The sequence below is a fragment of the Pholis gunnellus genome (genome assembly GCF_910591455.1).
Source record: "Pholis gunnellus genome assembly, chromosome: 8".
NCBI lineage: Eukaryota > Metazoa > Chordata > Actinopteri > Perciformes > Pholidae > Pholis > Pholis gunnellus.
The window spans coordinates 26,071,048-26,092,446 of NC_136534.1; the positions used below are offsets into that span (position 1 = coordinate 26,071,048).

Below are 21,399 nucleotides of genomic sequence, written 5' to 3' on the forward strand. Positions count from 1 at the left end.
AAAAGTTGAAACGAATGATTTGAAAGTTTTCAAAGAGAGCAACACTGCTTCGTACTCGTGTCTGCAAAGTAAAAAAAAAACCTTTACATTTATATTAATAGATTCAACATTCTCATTTCAGAGATTTAAACCTGCTCTTGCAGCGTTGCATGCTGGGATGTCAGACTTTCTTTAAACAAGAGAAAGAGCTGAAACCAGACAACAACCTCCAGTTCTGCCGAGTGAAGCCATAGATTCATGTCTTAAAGCTGCATTCTCTCTAATGTCCACCAGGGGGCGACTCCTCTGGTTGTATAGAAGTCTATGAGAAAATGACTCTACTTCTCTCTTGATTTATTACCTCAGTAAACATTGTAAACATGAGTTTATGGTCTCAATCTCTAGTTTCAAGTCTTCTTCAATACAGCATGATGTTCATTTAGTAAATGATGGTCCATTTAGAGTCACACAGACCATAAAGCAGGGGATGCTTTAGGGCGGGGCTTACCGTGATTGACAGGTCTCTACCAGAGACGTATACGGCGTCTCTACGTCACTCCTCCTCAGTCCAGATATGGTCACTTCCGTTTTATCGGTTGCGCCAAGATGACGACGGCAAAATCGCCGAACTTAAAGCTTCACAACATCAGTCCACAAACCAACGAGTGACGTCACGATGACTACGTTCACTTCTTACACACAGTTTATGTCTGAAACTGGAAAGAGCAGATCATAACCCAAAAACATCTCTGGGTGGGAACTAACAAGGTCAACCAATCACGTGTACTTCCATGAGACACAGCCAATCAACCAAAGGAATATCCAGCCGAACGCCTTCTCTTGATTTCATCCTCATTCCTTAAAGATGTACCCGAAGAAACTATTTTACCGATATTGTATGTTAATAAGTTCAGATATAGAATCAGTCATTCAGAGGTGCAGGTCTGCTGACACACGTCTCCTCTTGTGGGACCTTTACTTCTCCCGACACACCCGCTGACCTGAAGGACATCCAGGATCACCTCAGCATGTTCTGCGTCTCCTCCGGCTGCTGGTGATTTGTCTGAATAACAGGAAGTGTCAAACTGTGTTTTTTTTTTTTTTAAGGGGGAAGAAACCGACTGCAGTGTCCTCTCGCTGCTCCTAAACCTCGGTCACAACCCTCTGGCTCACGGACTAGTTTACTGTCATCAGGATAAATAGGACGATCTGTCTTCAGAAAGGTAATTGGCATTGATGTATGGGAAATAGATTTGGGTTATGCTGTGGGAGCATAATGAAGACTTATGCGCCTTCATTTTCATTTGAATAACACATGCTTCAGGATTCAGTTTGCTACCTGCTGGTCGACCTTTGCAGGAGAAACACTGAGCTGCAGCTTCAGTGATGTGTTGCACATTTGTGGTTTGCTTACAGTCGTCTGGAGATCGCACCGAAACAGAAAATACAGTCTGCAGGCCTCTGGCCTCTCTTCTACCTAGAGACACAGAGGTGACATCTGATTGGATAAAAGCTCTACTTAACACAAGCTGCACTGAAGCACAGTAGCTGTGCAATGAGAAGATAATAATAATTTCATAAATTATAATACATATAAGAAAAAAATTAAATGTATTTAAGAAAAAATATTAACTTATAAAATAGCTATAACTTTGTGATTCTGTTTAGGCCAGCAGAGAAGGCCTTACAGGCCCTGACGGCCCGCCACTGATATATATACACATTTATTTGTGATGGAGCTGGGCTAGCATCTCCCCTGCTTCCAGTATTTGTGCTAAGCTAGGCTAAACACATCCTAGAGATTAAAATGAGGTGCAGCTCAGTGTACTGCAGAGGGTACTCCAAATCTTCTAACACGGGTGTGAGATGAGATATTGAGCAGCGTGTACCATAGATTGTACATCAATGAGGCGGCTGTGTGAACAGCACGGAGGCCGACGCTCACCAGGGAGACCTTGATGCCAGGCCGGACACCTGACCTCCCTGTTCCCGTCTCTTTTGACTTCCTCTCTGCTTCCTGACGGCGAGGGAACGAGGAACTGGGAGAGCAACGTGAGGTTGAGCTCTGCTTTACTGATTCGGCAAATTAAGGAGCTCAGAGGTCCCAACAACCTGACAACAGGACACGAACGTTGAAGACAAGAGTATAGCAGATTTTAAAGGTGGGTGTAAACAGACACTGAATGAGGAAGCTGTGACACTATTATTATTATTTCAGAACATCATTTTTTGAGGTATTTGAAAACACAAATATACACATGTTAAATACTAACAAAACAAGAGACTTCCTTCCATCAGTAAAACAAACAAAATGTAACCATGTACTTTCATATCAGATTCCAACACAGCTTGTAAAATAGTCACGAGATGCAATCTCATCACAAATGGAAGCTTTACTTCAACCAGAACAGCTAAAAGGGTTTCTTTCCTGTGTGGATTCTCATGTGTCTCTCTAAATTTGAACACTTGTTAAAAGATTTCTCACAGACTGAGCAGCTGTACGGTTTCTCTCCTCTGTGGGTTCTCATGTGAGTCTTTAAAGTTAAACTGTGGTTAAAAGATGTCTCACAGACTGAGCAGGTGTACGGTTTCTCTCGTGTGTGGATTCTCATGTGAGTCATTAAAGTTAAACTGTGGTTAAAAGATGTCTCACAGACTGAGCAGCTTAAAGGTGTCTCTCCTGTGTGGAGTATCATGTGAGTCATTAAATTTGAACTCTGGTTAAAAGATTTCTCACAAACTGAGCAGCTGTAAGGTTTCTCTCCTGTGTGGATTCTCATGTGCGTCTTTAAATATGAATTGTGTTTAAAAGATGTTTTACAGACTGAGCAGCTGTACGGTTTCTCTCCTGTGTGGGTTCTCATGTGTGTCTTCAGATTTCCATTTCTTCTAAATGTCTTCTCACACTCAGAGCAGCTGTAAGGTTTCTCTCCTGTGTGGGTTCTCATGTGCGTCTTCAGATTTCCATTTCTTCTAAATGTCTTCTCACACTCAGAGCAGCTAAATAGTTTCTCACCAGCGCTACGTCTTGAATCACTGACGAGGACTTCATCAGGTTTCACAGAGTTTAAACCTGACCGAGGTTCTCTGGTCTCCTTCCAATCATCACTGTCGTCAGTGCCAGAAGAGTCTCCAGTCTTCTCATCAGAATCTGGTGATCTGGATGAATCTGGATCTGAGTTCCTGCTTGGTTCTGGTCCTCCACAGTCCTCTCCATCAGCTTCTGTTTCCATCTGGTCAGTTTGTCTTTGATGAAGCTGTGAGGACTGAGCTTCCTCTTCATCATCTTCACTCTTCACAGGAGTGAATGAGGGCTTGACATCAGCTTCCTCCAGATCTTGAAACTGCTCTCCCTCCTGACTGGTCTGGAGGTCCTCCTGTTCTTCTTTAATGTGTGGGGGCTCTGGATCCTCTTTAATGTGTGGGGGTTCTGGGTCCTCCTGTTCCTCTTTAATGTGTGGGGGCTCTGGGTCCTCCTGGTCCTCTTCAATGTGTGGGGGCTCTGGGTCCTCCTGGTCCTCTTCAATGTGTGGGGGCTCTGGGTCCTCCTGTTCCTCTTTAATGTGTGGGGGCTCTGGATCCTCTTTAATGCGTGGGGGTTCTGGGTCCTCCTGGTCCTCTTCAATGTGTGGGGGCTCTGGGTCCTCCTGGTCCAGACTGAACTCCTGCTGCTCAGGGGGAACCTCTTCTTTAACCACCAACAGCTGCTGGATGTCTGCAGGAAACACACACACAGAGACGTTACAAAGACATGTTAGTATCGAGCAAATAGTCTCTTGTACGTAGACTTGTCTTCCTGCCATCGTTCCCTCTGACACCGTGCAGTTACCAAACACACATGCCGACACAAAATGTAAAGACACAACGCACCAATGAGGTCATCAATAAAAGAAATCCCTTTCCAGTGTAGCAATGGAAACAGATATATTTTAACAAGAAAATTTCGCAAACTTTTCTGGATAAATATTATTAGTATGATTAAGCCCGCAGGATTACAGTTCTGCTGCCTTTGTGCCACAAAGCCACACTGAATGAACTCTTATGTGACCATGAACATATGAACCATTTTAGAATTCAACAAGCTGCAAAATCCACGTGGTGTTATCAAAGAGAACACACGTACCCGTACATACCGTTCATATTTAATGCCTTCACAGTACGGTTCGGGTGAATTTTGACCCAGACCCAGACTTCCCTCATCGTGTCTCTACCTAAACTACAGATCTATTTAGAATGTCTCATTAATACATGTGTAATTAATCCTTAATAACTGTTTCAGAGAGCAGGGAGAGTGTATTCTTTAAGTTTTACAACATTCGGTTTTGGACAAAAACCTCTACTATTACACATTATCATGTCCTGTTTTACATAAGACATAAACACATAAACGCCATAATGATTTAAATATGTGTTATTGAATTTGAAAATGGCATGAACATTCTGGAACTGTTAAACCATTAAAACGCTGTCCTCACTGCTATATCACAAGAAATCATAATTATCAATATCAATTCAACATTGACCAGTCAGAACACAAAACATGACATAATAAAATGCTTATTATACAGTTATATACTACGACGATATTCAAAATTCGATAGTCAAATGTATATGTTAGGACAAGAAGTTTAAAGTTAATGGCAAGAAGCCAGCTTAACAAATATGTTATTTTATTTCATCTCATTAAAGCTCCATGGCATGAACTATACTGTGTACTGGTTGCCCAAATATGTATTGTTCATGTTGTAGTTCACACAATAGTGACTGCACTCAGAGATAAACAGTGAAACACACATTGAAGAGCAGCATCATTAACCCGTTTGTCCATAAGAGGGAGTTCACCTTTAATGAGCGCTTCTGTTTATAAATCCATTGTGTAATGAAGTTCATTCACCCCGGTTTTGCCATGGCAACAAGTGCCAACTGACGTTAGCTTACATTAGCTTAGCTTGATAAAAACGAGTAGCCACACTATTACAATTCGGCATTTTTGTAATAAACCATTTACAAACTACCAACAGTCATACCGTCAAGGACCTTAATATGAACCGACCTGCTCTGTGTAGCCGGAGCTGAGGGGTGAGAACACCGCGCAGTTGTCTCCGTTGTCGCTCGTTCTGCTCTTTTGATCGAGAAAGTTCCTCCTCGTACTCCGCTATGGTTCTTTCAAACAGACCGCAGATCTCCTCCGCGGCCGCAGTTAGTCGCTGGTTGACTAAACGTCTCAGCATTTGGACTTTAGACATTCTCACTAAACCACAGAAACTTCTCCTCCAGACAAACTAACTGTTACAAACGGTTTAATTAATCACGCTGACTTTCCTGCTAGCATGCTAACTTCATTAGCTCGGTCGGACCCGTGCGGTGACGTGCGACGTCATCCGCGCAGCCTCAGTGACGTCAGCCGGCACTTAAAAGTAGGCTTGTTCGACATAAGCCAGACGTGCGCAGAATCGATCACCGACGATCGGCGCACAATGCATGCCGGGTAGATTTGCGTCCCACGTCCTCTGACGTCATGAAAACGTGCGTAACGATGATTTCACGTGAGCGAGGCGCTGCAGAATTGCACTCCACCGACTGCATGACCCCAGGGCATGATGGGATTTGCGCTGACGTCTTGAACACGTGAGCAACGATAACCTCACGAGAGCTGGGTGGCTGCAGACTTTAGAGCCAGGCGCTGCAGTTGCTCTCCACCGACTGCGTGACCCCAGGGCATGATGGGAGCCAATCAGCTCCTCGGATCAAAGAGCTGATTGACTCTTAGATTGAGAACAAACAACACCTTAAGTAGAAAATCCTAATTTTCTGTGTAACTGTCATACTTAACGGTAGATTGTTGGCTATTAGTCTCATTTTGTGCAATGATGTGGCTGATAATAATGTAATGTAATGTAATGTAAGAAATACTTCAACTTACTGAAGATATGTTGTTGTGAATGATTTTCTCGTCGCTCCTCTATGTTCCTCTTTCAGCAGCTGGTGAGTTGACATATTGTCTTCTCTCCATTCTTCTTGCAGTGACAGTTGAACCAACAGTTAGTGAAGCACCGTGTTGTCCTATATATTGCTGTTCATTCCCTATTTATGACTGATTATGATGTCATGCTACAACACCAGTTGTGTCACCAACCACAGCTAACAAAAAAAAAGGTGTCCATAAAAAAACCCCGACAACACAAAAGACAGTATTGACTAAACCAATCGAGTCCTTGGTATAAAATAATTAACAATTAACTCCGCCTCCAAACAAACCTTCTGTCACTAAGTGAAGTGTTTACCTTTATTTGTTCTAAAACACTCTGGAAAAACTAATAATAATAATACAGGAAGTCTATTTTAGTGTCTGGTTTATTAAGAATCAGACGAAGAAAGAAGAGCTTGTTTTTTAGCATCAGCAGGTTGACTCACAGAAAATTCCGGAGAAAAGATGATGCAGCGAGCTCCCACATCGAACGACACACGTGGTCACTAATCAAATGAGACTGATCTCCACCTGATGGAGCCGAGGCGTTAACACCAGCCCAACCAATACCAGGTTGGCAATTCACTGGTTTTTAGTCAAACGTGTTGGATGGAATGAAATTAGGTACAAACTTTCATTTTCCCCTCAGGATGGATTGTAATAACTTTAATGATCCACTGACTCATCATCAGATCAATACTTGGGTTTTAAGACTAAATACCTTCAAAACTAATTTAAGATATATGTTAATGTATTACAAATGTGTCCTGTTAAACAACAACAAATGTCTGTCTTTTTTCTCAAATTTTCAACACTGAAATGAGTTCTAAAATACTTTTACCTTTAAAACCAGCTGAGACTCATACCTCTAGTCCTCCACAGAGGGGAGCCGTCTGCTCACTGCTTGGTGACATCATGGCGGGAAATTAAAAAGAAAACTTTTTTTAACAAAAGGAAGACTTCGTTACTCCAAAAATACATTCGCTCAATGAAGCGTCAGCCTCGAGATCAGAGACTGGAAGCTGTTTGTTGAACTCTTGAGCAGAGTTCTTTCTGTAAACACTGTAATGAGATTCACAGAACAAGCATCCACCACTCAACAACACAGCGTCACGCTATTACACTTCCCTTATGATTTCACATCCTGCATTAAAAGTATTTAAAAAGTATGTGTTTTATCGCAAGGCCCTAATTTTACACTTCTGCGATCCACGGCTGTTTGGGTTGCATGATTCCAGTTGACTTCAACGACTTTGTACCACTTCATTCCTGCAAAATAAGGATTTTCTTTATTGTTATCTTATGTTTTATTGTCGTGTCTTAGATTTTATTATTTGGTCTCTCTCTCTCTCTCTCTCTCTCTCTCTCTCTCTCTCTCTCTCTCTCTCTCTCTCTCTCTCTCTCTCTCTCTCTCTCTCTCTCTCTCTCTCTCTCTCTCTCTCTCTCTCTCTCTCTCTCTCTCTCTCTCTCTCTCTCTCTCTCTCTCTCTCTCTCTCTCTCTCTCTCTCTCTCTCTCTAGGTCAGATTTGCTTTCAAGGCCCCTTGCTTTCACTGAGTTGTGCATCTCAAAGTGCTTCGATTAACCCATAGTCACACATTAGGAAACAACACACACACACACACACACGCTAGCATGCGATGTCTAAAATGACATAGCAATGGAAAGGATAGCTGTCACAGATCAGAGTACAGTTTCTGTTGGTCAGAGGGAAAGGAAACACTCCACCCACACAACAGCAGACACACACACTCGCATCAGGCAGCTCGTGAGACTTTCACCTGAAGCTGCTCTGCGGTCCTCGTGTTCATCTCTACAGTGAGCTTCTAGTCTGTGTTGGTGGAGAATGAGTGGGCTCACTGCAGCTACGGTGCTGCTGCTGGTGGCTTTGTGTGCGTCGTCGGCTCAGGAGGACAGCGGTCAGTAAACAGCTTTATGTATATATTTATATATATAGATAGAGATATATATATATATATATATATATATAGATAGATATATATAAATGTGGACTTCGTCACACATTCTTTGTTTTCTTGATTGAAGGTGCTGATACCTCTTCGGGTATTTTTAGAAGACACAAGTAATAAGTCCTAATATACAGTTTCACCTGAACTGGTTTAGCTTCTGAATATCAATCGTTTGTTCATAAACACTGGCTGAAGGGAAGTTCTTTACTCCATATATATACGTATATCTATATAATATACATATGTGTATATACATAAACATACACATAAAACTATACATAAAATAAGGAATATAGGATAATATAGTAGGACTACAGCTGAATATTACGTTGCTGCGGTATAAATCAGCTGCTAATATATATAATTAAACTAATATAATCATAAAAATAAACAAGAAACAAATGCACGTTTAAATGCGTTTCAAACATTTCTGTGAACTCACATCAAATATTTGCTTCTTTACCATTCAAGCGTTCACATTCGCTTAATTCATTCATTCATTATTACAGATCTGTTGTGTTTTTAAATTGGTCGTAGAAGCAACGGGAACAAAATGAAATATTACAGCAAACATGTTAACGTGCGACGATCACGAGCGTTTCCTGCTGAACAGTGGTTATGACTCAAGCAAGAAGACATCACAGTCCACCGGCCCACCTCGTCTGAGTGACAGGAGGTCTTTAGAAAGTCCACAGCAACAAAACACTCAGTGAAACATCAGGCAAAGCTATTCTAAGAACCCTATTGGCTCTTTCAATAGCTCCCGTCTAGTTTAGCTCACACAACTCAGCAGTGTCTGCGACCCGATGAACCCAGAATCCAGCAGAGAGCGGCTGAGTGAAGGTGGTCTGGTGGTCATGGTGTCAGAGGTGCTGTAGAAGGACTCCTCCACTGCTTCTCTCCACCTCCCAGTAGCACCGTCCAGTCAGACTCTCTCCTGAGGACCTGAAGCCAGTCAGTGAATCTGTCAGGGCGACTGGAATACAGTTGCTTTTCTCTCATTACGGTCGCTTTCCTGTTCCCTTCAGACAACAGCAGTCCCACGTTAGCCGTGTTTGGATCCAGCGTGAGTTCACAGGAATATTGTAGAAATTCCTCCCCCGGTCGAGGGCTTTGGTTGTGGCAGTAAAACATCTACTTCCCTCACTCTTAGTGAGATCTTCAGCCATTCCTCACTGATAATGTGCTGCAGTTGATCCTGAGCCTCTGACACAGCCCAACTAGCACACTCGTTTACGAGACGAGTGTGTGGGAAAGTTGATTCCCTTCCAGAAAACACGGTTCAGCTCAGTTTTCAGGAGGCAGATACGGCTCTCCAGCAGCGTACAGCAACAGTTCTGATACCCAAAGCAGCTTTGCAAATCACACTGACTTACCATTTTGTCCTGACAGCAACAGTTTTACGCTCATGGCCAAGAACAGGTTTGGGGCACAAGCTCCAGAGAAAGCTGCACACAAACAAGACACAACAGGTTGATTAGTAACCTTCAGAGGTGCTTTCGAGGTGGATTTGGTTACCTCTGGACGGAGCAAGGCCGGCTGTTTCCCGCAGTTTCCTTACGAACCGAAGAGAACTAGCTTCTGGCTGCAGACGTAAATAGACGAGAGTAATATTAATCTTCTCATTTAACTCTCTTCAAGAGGGTAAATAGATGTTTTACCTATAATGTTGAACACGTCCTTTAAGCTATTTAAAGTAAATCAATGAGTATAAAACACTGAAAGAAGGTGAAATCTGCCCAACAACCGTTTTTCACAGACGTGTCTGTGGGTATTATTTTTTTCCGGTCCATTCTCGTGAAACATGGAGACTCCAGGGAGAGCGGATTAGATCCTTGGTGGTTAAGGGTGCTGGGGCGTCTCACTGTGGAGGAGATATCTCAGGTCACTGTGACGTCACAGAAACGTAACGTAACGACATGTTCTACATGACAACGAGGTGCTAATTCTAGCTTTTATTCTCTTCCTTTGCGCTGCAGATACCTTAGAGGTCCGGTACCCACAGAGAAGCATCACTCCGGCCAGAGGCTCGTCGGTCAAACTGTCCTGCGACGCAATTTACGACGTCAAGCTCTGCGGCCTGCTGCGAGTCGCGTGGTACAGCCTGACCACGCAGAGAGATGAGCTGACCGAGCTGACCGACCCCGGCAAGTACTTCACCACGGTGAACGAGACGGACGACGACGCGAGACGCAGGCAGGTCGTGACGGAGATTCTCGACCTGACGCCGGAGAAGGACGACGGACAATTTCAATGCATGGCGGAGTGCGAGACTGGAGCTACAGGAATGGGACATTACATCTCCATCACTGTCACAGGTATTTTCATCACGAGGAGGACAATGACATGAACTCTCATTACTTTGGATCTAAGTAGAACCATGTTGTGACATCATGATGGAAATTGCTACAGATTGGCCTGCAGGCAATAAGACGCACACTGACCCGTGTTCCGCTGTGTTTTGTCTCTTCCAGGCTGATCAGCTGACTCCGCTCACAAAGGATTCAAATCTTCCAGTTGAGTGCACCAGGCTGTGTTCCACACAAGTTTTATTCCAAAGCAACATTTGTTTCTGACTTTCTTATGTTTCCTCATCTATCGTCACCGCTTTAGTTGCCTTTTGCTCAGCAGATTAAAGATGCTTAAAGACAGTGAAGGTATTACTTTATTTAACATCACATCTGCTGAATACTAACATTTGTATTAAAAACAGGGAAGAAACATCTGGTCCTGAAATGATTTCATATTAATAACAGAGACATGCTGAAAGCAGAGCTTCTTACTGTTACACTGTGACTAATGATGAACGGTGTGAACATATATATCAGGAGAGGACGAGATGAAACATTATGAAACAATATAAACTCATCCAGGTTGTATCATCAGGTTGTATGTTCTGTGAATATTGGAACTTTTGTATGATTTCACATGAATGTAATGAAGTACTTTGCTTTGTAAGGAACTTAATTTGCTGAATTAGCTAAAAAAAACAGACATTCCTGTGTTTGATACCCATTCATGAATTTACAAATTATTGATTTTTAGAAAACATATATCAGAATAATACAGGATTGGATCCATATGCTCAACCCCTAATTTACATCGAGGCAGAGACCGGAGAGTCAAAATCATTTGGTTCTGTGCTTAAAGAATTATTATAATAATAATAATAATAATAATAATAATAATAACAATAATAATAATATGCAGATGTTCTGTTTTGGGGGAGAAAGCCCTGCACACACTTATAAAGTAAAGGAACCGCGTTTCTGTGTCAGTGTGGAGAACTTCTGCAGCAACGGAACCTCGAAGTACCTGCTGATCAGAAGCACAATCGCTGATTGTGTGAATTTGGAAAAAGCCACCGTGACTGTTCAACAGCATCAAGGCTGCGACCTGTTAGCAGCCGAGCAGTCTGACGGCCGACAACCCCCAACTAGAGCACGACGCCACAGAGTCTGACACTTCAAACGACGTCGATCCGTCCGTATTTGCATGTTTTTTTTTTTATCATGAACTAAGAACCAGAAGCTCTGATCGTCCTCTCGTTCAACGGTCTTCTATTCTCCGTACAAATCATTCAACACGCACGAGTTAAAAAGCCAAACGAACGACGAACTTGCAGATGTGATTCCTCTTCAACACATTGATGTTCTTGATGTTACTACAGTAGAGCCGGCTGTAGAAGCCAAACCACAGGACAGGAAACTGCATCGGTGCAGCTTCCATGTTTCGAAACCATGTTTAAAGTAAAGTACACATTCAGTACACAACACACGTCCACTGTGCTACATTTCAACAGTTTGACAATTTCAACATCATCTGGATGAATTCAAACAAACACACATATATCTCCCCACACACACACACACACACACACACACACACACACACACACACACACACACACGTTTCCCAGACTATGCATCCTAATGATTTTAGTGATGCATGTTGTTAGATTGCATTATATTGTAACGTGTAAATTCTAATTCGATTCTGTTGACTTGCGTTAGATTTTACAGCCATTTATAAAACAACACTTTTTTACATTTTATCTGAGCGCTGAATGAGACGGTTTGCTTTAAACGTTGCTGTTGGTTTGTTTCACGGTAAACACAGGTCGAGGTGTTTCTCCCTCTCTGACGTACCTTCACACCTTTTCTTTCTTGTATTTCACTGCTGAACGTTTCGCCCCGGAGGTCAAAGAGAGCGACGCTCTCTGAACAGGAAGCCACATGAGAGCTTTACATTCCCGTCATATGATTTGCTCCACATTGGATCCTGCTGGAGTGGGAAACGTTTACAGATGTTACCTTAGTGCCCGAGCATTTAGAAAGTCTAACAGCTGGACGTCTCTTCCAATAAATCAAATCTAACTCTTGTTTTGTAATTTTTATGGTTCAAGGAAATCATTGAATCCTTCGTTACTGCAGGAAAACTAATGTTCAGCACCGACAGAGAAGATGTGAACGAGTGAAGGAACGATGTAATCCACATCAACGCTGGAAGTTCAACCGACGGACAACATCTCCGCCTACAAGCGGACAGAAAATGTCTGCGTTAGAATTTATTCTGTGTTGCGCTCTGAAAACAACACGGTTACTGTATTTTGGGCGCAGCAGGTCTCTGTGAGTCCACACACGTCACAGGGCGTTTATGAAGAATAACCATCATGAGTCACCGGTAGTGACAGACTATCAGGTCCTAACTGATGACTCTCTGCTGCTGCCTCACCAGCTGAACATGAAGACAACAGCGCACTCCTCTGGACGACTCGTGTAACGTCAAACCAGAGAAGAAGAGACACGTTCGGGACGGTTTCATTGTCTGCTGAATATTTTGCTCTCTTACGAACTAAGATTTTGCTCAAACAGTAAGTGTAACAGCATCAGCTGATCGTTAGCTACAAACCGTCTGCTCCACCTTTAACTACCTGTAGAAAATGTGACGTTAGTGCTGCGGACCACACGACATTTTAAACTGTAAACTATAAAAAGTGGATTTATTTGAAGGTTTGTCAAGAAGAGGACGAGCTGGAGATTAGATCTGACAACCGTCTGATGGTTTAACACTCTTGGAAACCACCTCTCGTGTGTGTGTGTGTGTGTGTGTGTGTGTGTGTGTGTGTGTGTGTGTGTGTGTGTGTGTGTGTGTGTGTGTGTGTGTGTGTGTGTGCGTGTGTGCGTGTGTGCGTGTGTGTGCGTGCGTGCGTGCGTGCGTGAGATCATTATCTGACTCTGTGGTTTGCAAAAATAGGACCAAAGTGTGAACTGACACAATGGAGTCGAAGACTTTTTTTTTTTTTTATGAAGATGTTGAAAAACATTCAAATTAATTCACACAAAATGAGCTCACCTCATCCCAAAATGATCCCTTTAACGTTAACATCAGGGGGAATACGGAGCAGAGACGATGATGTTCAAAGTACCTGATCTGATCTGATCCACTGAATCCTGTTCACTGGGATTCCCTCTTTATCTTTTGTGCTTCACCTTCACATAGTTCCAGGTGTTTCCACCTGTAAGAGTCCCAGTGAAGGGAATGTCAACCAGCAGATGTTTGTGTATTGAGGCGACAGCCACAGTTCCAGGTGGCCTCAGGAGCTCTCTGATTGGCCGGGCTTGGTGAATTTGCTCTGCAGAAACACTCTGGGGACACAGAGCCCCTCCTTCTTGTTGACCGTCTCTCTCAGGACGTAGTCGTTAGAGACGGACTGGAGGCCGGCGTCGGTGCACAGCTCAGCCAGGAACTCTGAAAGCAGACGGAACAGAGCGGACTGAGGCTTCAGGAGGAGCAAACAAAAGGAAGATTGAAGGGTTTTCTGAAGGAGTCAGGAAAGGTCACTGTGTCCTGTCCGAGTACAAACAGCCGTTTGATTCACGTAATAAACGGCTGAACTGTTGAATAGTTAAATGAAGAACTTTATACTATCGTCATACAAACACCATGAAGGGGCAGCCGACAAAACGTACCTCGAGTGTTGAACTCGTACAATAGTTACTGTAGTCGCTAAACGTTTTAGCTGCTTTTGTTGTGGACCAAAATAAATCTATGAAAAGGATCCATGGCACAGTAAGGAGAGTGAAAACATCCATCTAGAACAGTCTCAGTGACACAAACAAACAGGACTTTCCAGACCTTTAGAGAAGAAGTAGGATCTGGTTCCGTCTTGGCGCACGTAGAAGTTCTCCCCCAGCTTGCTGCCGGCTTTAAAGCGGAGCATGGCGTGGTCGTACAGGCCGTAGTCCCTGAACAGGACGATGCCCCCGGGCTTCAGCACCTTCAAGCCACATACATCGAAAATTACACCGTTTCAACCAGCTTGTATTTGGGCTCCAACAACAGGCTGGGAAGGTACCGTCAGACACACGCAGCACATGAAAAAGACCTAATTACAATTATTCTTGGTACTATTTATTTGTACACACAGTGGAGTGTGCATTTACTAGGTGTGTGTGTATATGGCTGTCTCTGCTCTCACCCTGCTGATGTTCTGCAAAGCCAGCTTCATCTTGTCAGGGTGGACTGCCGACAGGACGAAGATCAGAGTGACGACGTCCACGCTGCCCTCCGGCACGTTTCCCCTCAGATCATCTTTAGTCAAGTCACACTGGAAGGCACAGCAGCGCTCGGGGCAGTACAGAGGGTTTAGCTGTCGACAGAAGGCAGATAAAGAGGTTTTATTCGTGTTGTTATTGAGGTATTGTGTCATTATTAAGCCATCGAATCGTACGGCAGCACTGGTCACCAGCCTGCAGTGTCAGACTGAGTTTGTACTGGTCAGCTCAGCGGGAGTAAACGTGTCATTCTGAGCGTACGGTGCACACAGATATAGATTTGATGGATGGATGGACATCTTACTTTCACAAATTCAACAGCTCGCGGTGAGAAGTCACAGGCGTAAACAAAGATGTCGCGGTCGTCCTGCAGCAGAGGGAAGAGGCAGTTTCCCACGCCGCAGCCGGCCTCCAGCAACACCAGCCTCTGGGACTCAAACTGCAAACCAGGCCGGACACAGATGGCCAAGAATATCCGTTTAGCATTTCATCCATGTTAGAATCCTGCACGGCTGACAATGACGAGGTAATGACTGACTCTTCAGGTATTTCTCTTCTTACGGGAGACGTTTTGCCCAATATTCCCACACATCTTCACACCTCTCACCTTTTTTAAAATGAAGTTTGGTGAGATGACATGAAACCCAATATGCTGTGGGGCTATTTTAACCCACAAGAAGTAATGTTTGTTATAACTTATTACCTAAAATACTTCTATTGGTAAATATCAACAAGAGGGGTTTAAGAGGACACACGTTCTCTTCTTGAGATGTGTTCCTGTTATGTTACGTGTACATGTAGCAGCCGGTGTTCCTCTCTTCCTCACCTCTCTGCATGTCTTCAGCTCTTCAAACTCTCTGGTGGTCCAGTGTCGGTCCTTGAAGAAATTCGTCGTGTTTCTTTTGTAGAACAAGTCCCAGTTTTTCTGAGCTTCTTTCTCCAACTTCATCAGTTTGAAGTCGGACACCAGAGCCCGCTCACCGCCGAGTCTGTCCAGCTCCTCCCGGGATAAAAGTCTGGCGGTGGAGGTTTTGGTCTGCCTGGAGACACACGGAGACACTTCTTCTTCAGGATGTGTTGTTTTAATATCACCGGCAACAATTTCATTTTTCGACAGAGCCATGATGCTTTTAGAAAGCCTCAGACTTTGTTTCCCTCCAGTTTATGTCAGTAAAGTTACTATTTAATCATTAATTAATCGGTAGAACAAATGTTATATAACTTATTTTGATGATAGATGTGCTAAAAATCTAATTTAGTTGTAAAAATCTATCGTCTAATTGCACTTTTCCACAGTTGACGTCCATCTTGTCCGTTAGTTAAATTGTTCCGTGTAGCATTTGGAGTTAGAATCCCCTTGCTTTCAGGGGGTTCCGCTAATTACAACTGTACGATGCACATCATCAAGCAATTATATAATGTGACGTGTAATTATCTGTTAACTTTTTGAAATATATATATATATATATATATATATATATATTTTACTGGAAAATGTAGAAAACTTTACGTGTTTTCAGTGATATTTGATAGCCGGACTTGACAGTTGACGTCCATCTTGTCCGTTAGTTAGATTCTTCCGTGTAGCATTTAGAATTTAATTCCTTTTGCTTTCAAAGGGTTCCGCTCGTTTTCTAATTAATAAAACTGCGATGCAAATTTTCAAGCAATTATATAATTCGACATGTAATTAATCTCTCAACGGTTTTTGGGAAATATATATTTGACTGAAAAAAGTAGAGACTCCAACTTTACGTGTTTTCGGTGACATTTGATAGCCGGACCAAAGCCGGAAGAGGCTTGGCCTAGTGACGAAAGGGATGTTTTGCTAACGTGTAGCCACAGTAAGCTAACTTTGTCTTACAGTTCGCTTCTTACTCTTAACCCAACTCTGAAGTGACGGCTCTTCTGAACATTTTAACACAAATGTGAATCTTTTTCAACATTTTTTCAAACCGAGACATGAACGGGAGTACGAACCCGCTGCTGGACAAAGAGGAGCACGTCCTGAAGCTCGGAGAGAGCTTTGAGAAGAGGCCGAAATCTTCCTTTCACACAATCCGATGTGAGTGTGACATCATTAGAGCAATACGCGAAGAGTGTCGTGTTGACTGCTGTGTGGGATTAGCTCGCTCACGTGGACGGAGAGGCTGCTCTCTTTAAATATCTCAGCCAATTATGTGGTCGCCTTAAATGTACTCATTTGCATAAAGACCATCGTTACACCTACTGGTCCGTCTCATCCATCACAGCATCCATTGGAACAAGCTATCTGTTATTTATTAAAATAACTCCTCCTCCACACTCCTCTTCTTCCTCCTCCTCCACACTCCTCTTCTTCCTCCTCCTCCTCCTCCACACTCCTCTTCCTCCTCATCCTCAGTCCTCAGTTGTTTGTGAGTTAGTTTCATTCTTACAGAAAATGAAGAAAGGTCTCACGCTTGCTGCACACAAAAAGTTACAATAAACGTATAGACTTCCGTCTTGTGTCCTTTGTTTTTTCAGATGACTTCAAACCAGCGTCCATCGACACGAGCTGTGAGGGAGAGCTGCAGGTCGGGAAAGGAGACGAAGTCACCATCACGTTACCTCACATTCCGGTCAGACGCTCTGTGGTTCTCCTCTGGTTCTCTATCAGACTCTCTGTGGTTCTCCTCGGGTTCTGTATCAGACGCCCTGTGGTTCTCCTCTGGTTCTGTATCAGACTCTCTGTGGTTCTCCTCGTGTTCTGTATCAGACGCTCTGTGGTTCTGTGTGTTTTGTGAATTTAAGAACGTAACAGACATAAGATACTCAGGTGACGGTTGCTCCTGCAGGGCTCCACTCCTCCCATGACGGTGTTCAAAGGAAACAAGCGGCCGTACCAGAAGGACTGCGTGCTCATCATCAACCACGACACCGGGGAGTTCGTGCTGGAGAAGCTGAGCAGCAGCATCCAAGTGAAGAAAACCAGGTGAGAGGTCAGAGGTCTCACGGGGAACAAATACTTTATTGATCTCAAACCAATTATGTGTTTTTTCACCATAATTCTATTCACACCTACTGAGAATATGACATTTGTGTGTAAAAGATATTCCTGCAGTTAAGATCCAGAAACATGAAGATCTGCTGTTCAGAGAGGACTAACTGTGTGTGTGTGTGTGTGTGTGTGTGTGTGTATGTGTGTGTGTGTGTGTGTGTGTGTGTGTGTGTGTGTGTGTGGTGTGTGGTGTGTGGTGTGTGTGTGTGTCTCAGGGCGGAGGGCAGCAGTAAGATCCAGGCGCGGATCGAGCAGCAGTCGGTCCGGTCCAGTCAGCCCAGCTCTCAGTTCCGGGCCCCCACTAAGCCCGGGGCCAAGGCCTCCCCGTCTCCCTCTAAAGACGACCCCTCGCCGGAGCCTCAGCTCGATGACATCAAGAGAGGTACGGAGGTCCAGACGTGAAGAGGACTCATAGTTTATTAGATAATACTTTATACTAATGCCGTTGCTGCCAGCAGAGCTGCGAGCGGAGGTGGAGGTGATCGAGCAGATGAGCAGCAGCAGCTCCTCGAACTCGGGCAGCGCCTCGGGGAGCGGAGACGACAGCAGCAGCGACGGCGAGCGGGACGCCGCCGCCGCCGCCCCCCCCCCGGCCGCTCAGCCAGACGTCCCCCAACCGCCAACCGGCGTTCAACGGGGGAGCCGACCGGCAGCCGGGCAACAACCAGCTCATGAACACGCTCCGTGAGTACCTCCGAGCTCTGCTCCTCTTTACGCGATGCGGTGAGACTCCACAGGCTTCGTGCTCCGGTCACGTTTCTCTCTCTCACGTGTTGAACACGTGAACGCGGCTCCGTTGAGATTCATCTTCAGTTCTGTTAGAATAAAACAAACATGTTCTGACCTCAGTTATCTTCACAGGAAACGACCTTCAGCTCAGTGAGTCGGGCAGCGACAGTGATGACGACTGACCTCTCTGCTGGTCTGATCTCCTCCTCCTCCTCCTCCTCCTCCTCCTCCTCCTCCTCCTCCTCCTCCTCCTCCTCCTCCCTCTCCTCCTCCTCCTCCTCCTCCTCCTCCTCCTCCTCCTCCCTCTCCTCCTCTCTCTCCAGCTGTCCATCTTGTTCTGTTCGTACTTTATGATTTGATTATTTTTTCCTTCCATTCTGGAACTTTAAGAGTGTATTTTTTATTAGACGTATATTTTGTTTTTGTATAGTGAGACGTTTACTTGAGAGGTTTTGGGATGATTATATATATACATATATATATATATATATATATATATTAGAGTGCACATACATATTTTCTGTACTTAGAGCAGCTACTTTTATCAACGTTTGGTTTTGTATCATCTCGTCCGGTCGCAGGAAGCTTCTTCACGTCGTTTGTTTTAATATTAATACATCTGATCAGCCGGAGCATCAAATCAAAGAACATCCGTCTGCGTCTTCAGTGTGTTCAGATCTCAGCTTTAACACTTTTCAACTGTTCACCTTTATTTATTAGCAAAGAATAAAAGTCTTTCAATATAGAATTTTGCCACTTTTGTTTTTTTAAACCAGGCGTCGACAAAAGCATTCGCTAACAAGCCGCAATAAATAAAATAAATCACATTTAAATACATATTTGTTAATAACTGAATAAGTTGCATTCTGTGATTCTCTTTTAAACCACCAGGGGGCAGAAAAGGCCTGACGTGAATCAGCTGATGACGTTGAGTGTAGATGAATTACATCAAACATGTTTTTCTCAGCTGTCTGTAGGTTTGTCATTAATTCCTTTTAATTATTCTCTTCTTGCTCAATAAATCCCACGTTAACCAGTTACAGTATCACAGTCGCTTCACAGAGAAGCACTGATGACAGTCGTTGATCTGTTCAAGTTCATCAGAGGTAAAAGTCTGCCGTTATCAAATTTAACATAAATTAATAGAAAACAAGTAATTCTATTATTAAATGTGTAAAAAGGAGCTTTAGTTTCCTGTTTAATTCCTCAGCTGAACAGAGTGTTCATATATTACTCATATTAATATTAAAGGAGCATTTCATGCTTAAAGGTGAATGTGTGATTTCCTGAAAGAAAAGCCAAAGAGCGGAGCTCCGCCTCCTCCTCCGGTGCATCTCTTCCTGCTCTGAGGTCAGTTCAGTGATGCGCTCATGAGCTGGTTTACAGCGTTTCTTCGTTAATCAACAGTCACAGACACAAAGAGCTGCATCGATGAACGCAGAAGACTTCGTCTCAGTTCACATTTCAACAATAGAACTTCTGTTTGTTTTCTCATCCCGACACATTTAAACATCTGTTGGAAAACATTCATTGTTACAAAATGTCAAATTCAAAGAGATGTTTGTTTCTTATTCATTCAACAGCATATCTGTTAGATGATCAACTCAGGAGTCTTTAGTTTATTATTATTATATTAGTATTATTAACGTTATCAAAGTGTTTTCACTGATTTCACTTTTAATTTGGCCTCTTCTCAACTCTTTGTTCTTGAACGTGAACAGAATGTATTATTTATATGATTAATGAATCAGTGAAAGCTAACGGAGCCAGTATTCAGATTCAGTGAAAGCTAAACGATCATTTCATAACAATAATGACTTCTGCTGTTGGTACGTTTGTCATAAACGTCGTCCGGAGAACTTCTACATCAACACTCGCAGTTTAAAACACACTGAAGTGTTTTCTTTACCTCACATGAAGCATTTTGGAATGAAACTCTTCAATCACACGTTAAATGTGATCATAACTGTTGTTAGTCGTGTTTCTCCAACGAGTCTTCAGACGAGGTTGGTCTTCACCGCTCCGATGTTCCTCTGAAACGCTCCTGCTGGGAAGACGTCTCGTGTTCCGTCCTGTTTGTGTTTCAGCGCTGCGTTTATGTGAGAGATGTTTGTACAAATGGTGTATTAAAAACCTTTAAATGTGTTGAGCGTGGATGTTTGTTCTGCATTGAGGGGATTCGTGCTGATAACTGAAGATGACGTTTGTTCTTCAGCTCTCCTTCTGTTACTACTTTGAATTTGAGTAAAGTCTTTATGAACTGAAGTGAATGAAAAGCTGCTTTATTAACAGCAAAACTACGTTCAAACATCCCAAGTCTCGTTCATCTTCCCACTATTATATAACGGATGTTTGGATAAAGTTCTTCTCTACATTACTGATAATAATCAAGACTAAACAGAAGATGTTTTCTACAAGAATTCAAGGAAACGGTGATTTAGTGATGGATTGTAGGTTCCCTGTAAACTGTGTTTGCTCCTACAGTCTTCAACACTCAACATTTACACAAACTGCTCCTTTAAACTTCGGGTTGGTGGTTTCCAACCTTTTCTTTTTCCTTTAACTCTTAACATGAATCTATATTTAGAGGCTGGACTTCTGTAGGCGGTGAGCAGGTGAGTCGATGTTCAGACTTTTTAATACGTTTCCTCTTTAGAGGCCTGAAACGGGAAAAACAGTACTTCACGAGAAAGAAGCTGCGGTTTGAGAAAAGCCTGAAAAATAAACATAATTTAGTTGTTTCCTTTTTTTCCCTCTTCATCAAATGAAAAGAGTTCCTCCAGTCTTCCAGCTCCAGAAGTCTCCAGCTCCTTCAGGGATTTGAACCATCAACCTCTGGGTCTCCTACAAATCCGAACAGTTTAAAACACCGAGGAAAGTAAAGACAGCAGTCAGAGGTGAACTTCGATAAAAGATTATATTGCTGGTCTTAAATAACTATCGTCAAGTGAAAGATATGCTTAGATGAACACCTTCAGTTTGATACGAACCACGACAACCTCCACGGAGATATTTTACAATACAGTACGTTTCCCTGCGACGGTGCAACAACTGAATCACATTTCTCTTCGAACAGTCACACAAAGTACACAACAAATACATAAATAGCTTTTGTTTCCCTTTAAATCATTATAACGCAATTCTGTTCATGATTCTGGCTCTTGCTACGACACGTCATT

At 43.2% G+C, this 21,399-nt stretch overlaps 4 protein-coding genes across 5 annotated transcripts; 2 read left to right on the forward strand and 2 right to left on the reverse strand.

The window, feature by feature from the left end:
• Positions 1–2,310: 2,310 nt before the first annotated feature.
• Positions 2,311–5,283, reverse strand: LOC306699385 (uncharacterized protein). Its single transcript, XM_079163984.1, has 2 exons — positions 5,033–5,283; positions 2,311–3,694 (listed from the first exon to the last, which is right to left on the reverse strand). The coding sequence occupies exons 1-2, from the start codon at positions 5,223–5,225 to the stop codon at positions 2,391–2,393; spliced, it is 1,497 nt and encodes a 498-aa protein (XP_079020110.1). The 5' UTR covers positions 5,226–5,283; the 3' UTR covers positions 2,311–2,390.
• A 2,346-nt stretch (positions 5,284–7,629) lies between these two features.
• Positions 7,630–10,579, forward strand: LOC306700493 (uncharacterized protein). Its single transcript, XM_079165522.1, has 3 exons — positions 7,630–7,864; positions 9,895–10,233; positions 10,390–10,579. Exons 1-3 carry the CDS (start codon positions 7,792–7,794, stop codon positions 10,392–10,394), a joined length of 417 nt encoding a protein of 138 aa, XP_079021648.1. The 5' UTR covers positions 7,630–7,791; the 3' UTR covers positions 10,395–10,579.
• Positions 10,580–13,276: 2,697 nt separating this feature from the next.
• Positions 13,277–16,795, reverse strand: mettl6 (methyltransferase 6, methylcytidine). Of its 2 annotated transcripts, XM_079165520.1 has the most exons (6): positions 16,453–16,795; positions 15,299–15,512; positions 14,777–14,911; positions 14,397–14,567; positions 14,054–14,195; positions 13,277–13,666 (listed from the first exon to the last, which is right to left on the reverse strand). In XM_079165520.1, the coding sequence occupies exons 2-6, from the start codon at positions 15,419–15,421 to the stop codon at positions 13,512–13,514; spliced, it is 726 nt and encodes a 241-aa protein (XP_079021646.1). In that variant the 5' UTR covers positions 15,422–15,512; positions 16,453–16,795; the 3' UTR covers positions 13,277–13,511. The 2 variants fall into 2 exon arrangements, with proteins under 2 accessions (XP_079021646.1, XP_079021645.1); XM_079165519.1 differs by lacking the exon at positions 16,453–16,795 and having other exon boundaries at positions 15,299–15,772.
• Positions 16,294–20,355, forward strand: eaf1 (ELL associated factor 1). Its single transcript, XM_079165521.1, is given in 7 exon segments — positions 16,294–16,537; positions 16,978–17,072; positions 17,289–17,425; positions 17,707–17,873; positions 17,950–18,065; positions 18,067–18,175; positions 18,353–20,355. Coding segments are annotated over 7 exon segments (777 nt in total). The 5' UTR covers positions 16,294–16,434; the 3' UTR covers positions 18,403–20,355.
• The last annotated feature ends 1,044 nt before the right edge of the window (positions 20,356–21,399 follow it).

Bases quoted from the DNA above. Each gene is read 5' to 3' on its own strand.
- LOC306699385 (XM_079163984.1), bottom strand. From the start codon at position 5,225: ATGTCTAAAGTCCAAATGCTGAGACGTTTAGTCAACCAGCGACTAACT. The intron at 3,695-5,032 runs GTCGGTTCATAT...TGTTTCCTGCAG, and splicing joins GCTCCGGCTACACAGAGCAG to ACATCCAGCAGCTGTTGGTG.
- LOC306700493 (XM_079165522.1), top strand. From the start codon at position 7,792: ATGAGTGGGCTCACTGCAGCTACGGTGCTGCTGCTGGTGGCTTTGTGT. The intron at 7,865-9,894 runs GTCAGTAAACAG...TTTGCGCTGCAG, and splicing joins GTCGGCTCAGGAGGACAGCG to ATACCTTAGAGGTCCGGTAC.
- mettl6 (XM_079165519.1), bottom strand. From the start codon at position 15,595: ATGGCTCTGTCGAAAAATGAAATTGTTGCCGGTGATATTAAAACAACA. The intron at 14,196-14,396 runs GTGAGAGCAGAG...TGTGGCTTGAAG, and splicing joins CTTTGCAGAACATCAGCAGG to GTGCTGAAGCCCGGGGGCAT. The intron at 13,667-14,053 runs GTCTGGAAAGTC...GTCTGCTTTCAG, and splicing joins ATCCTACTTCTTCTCTAAAG to AGTTCCTGGCTGAGCTGTGC.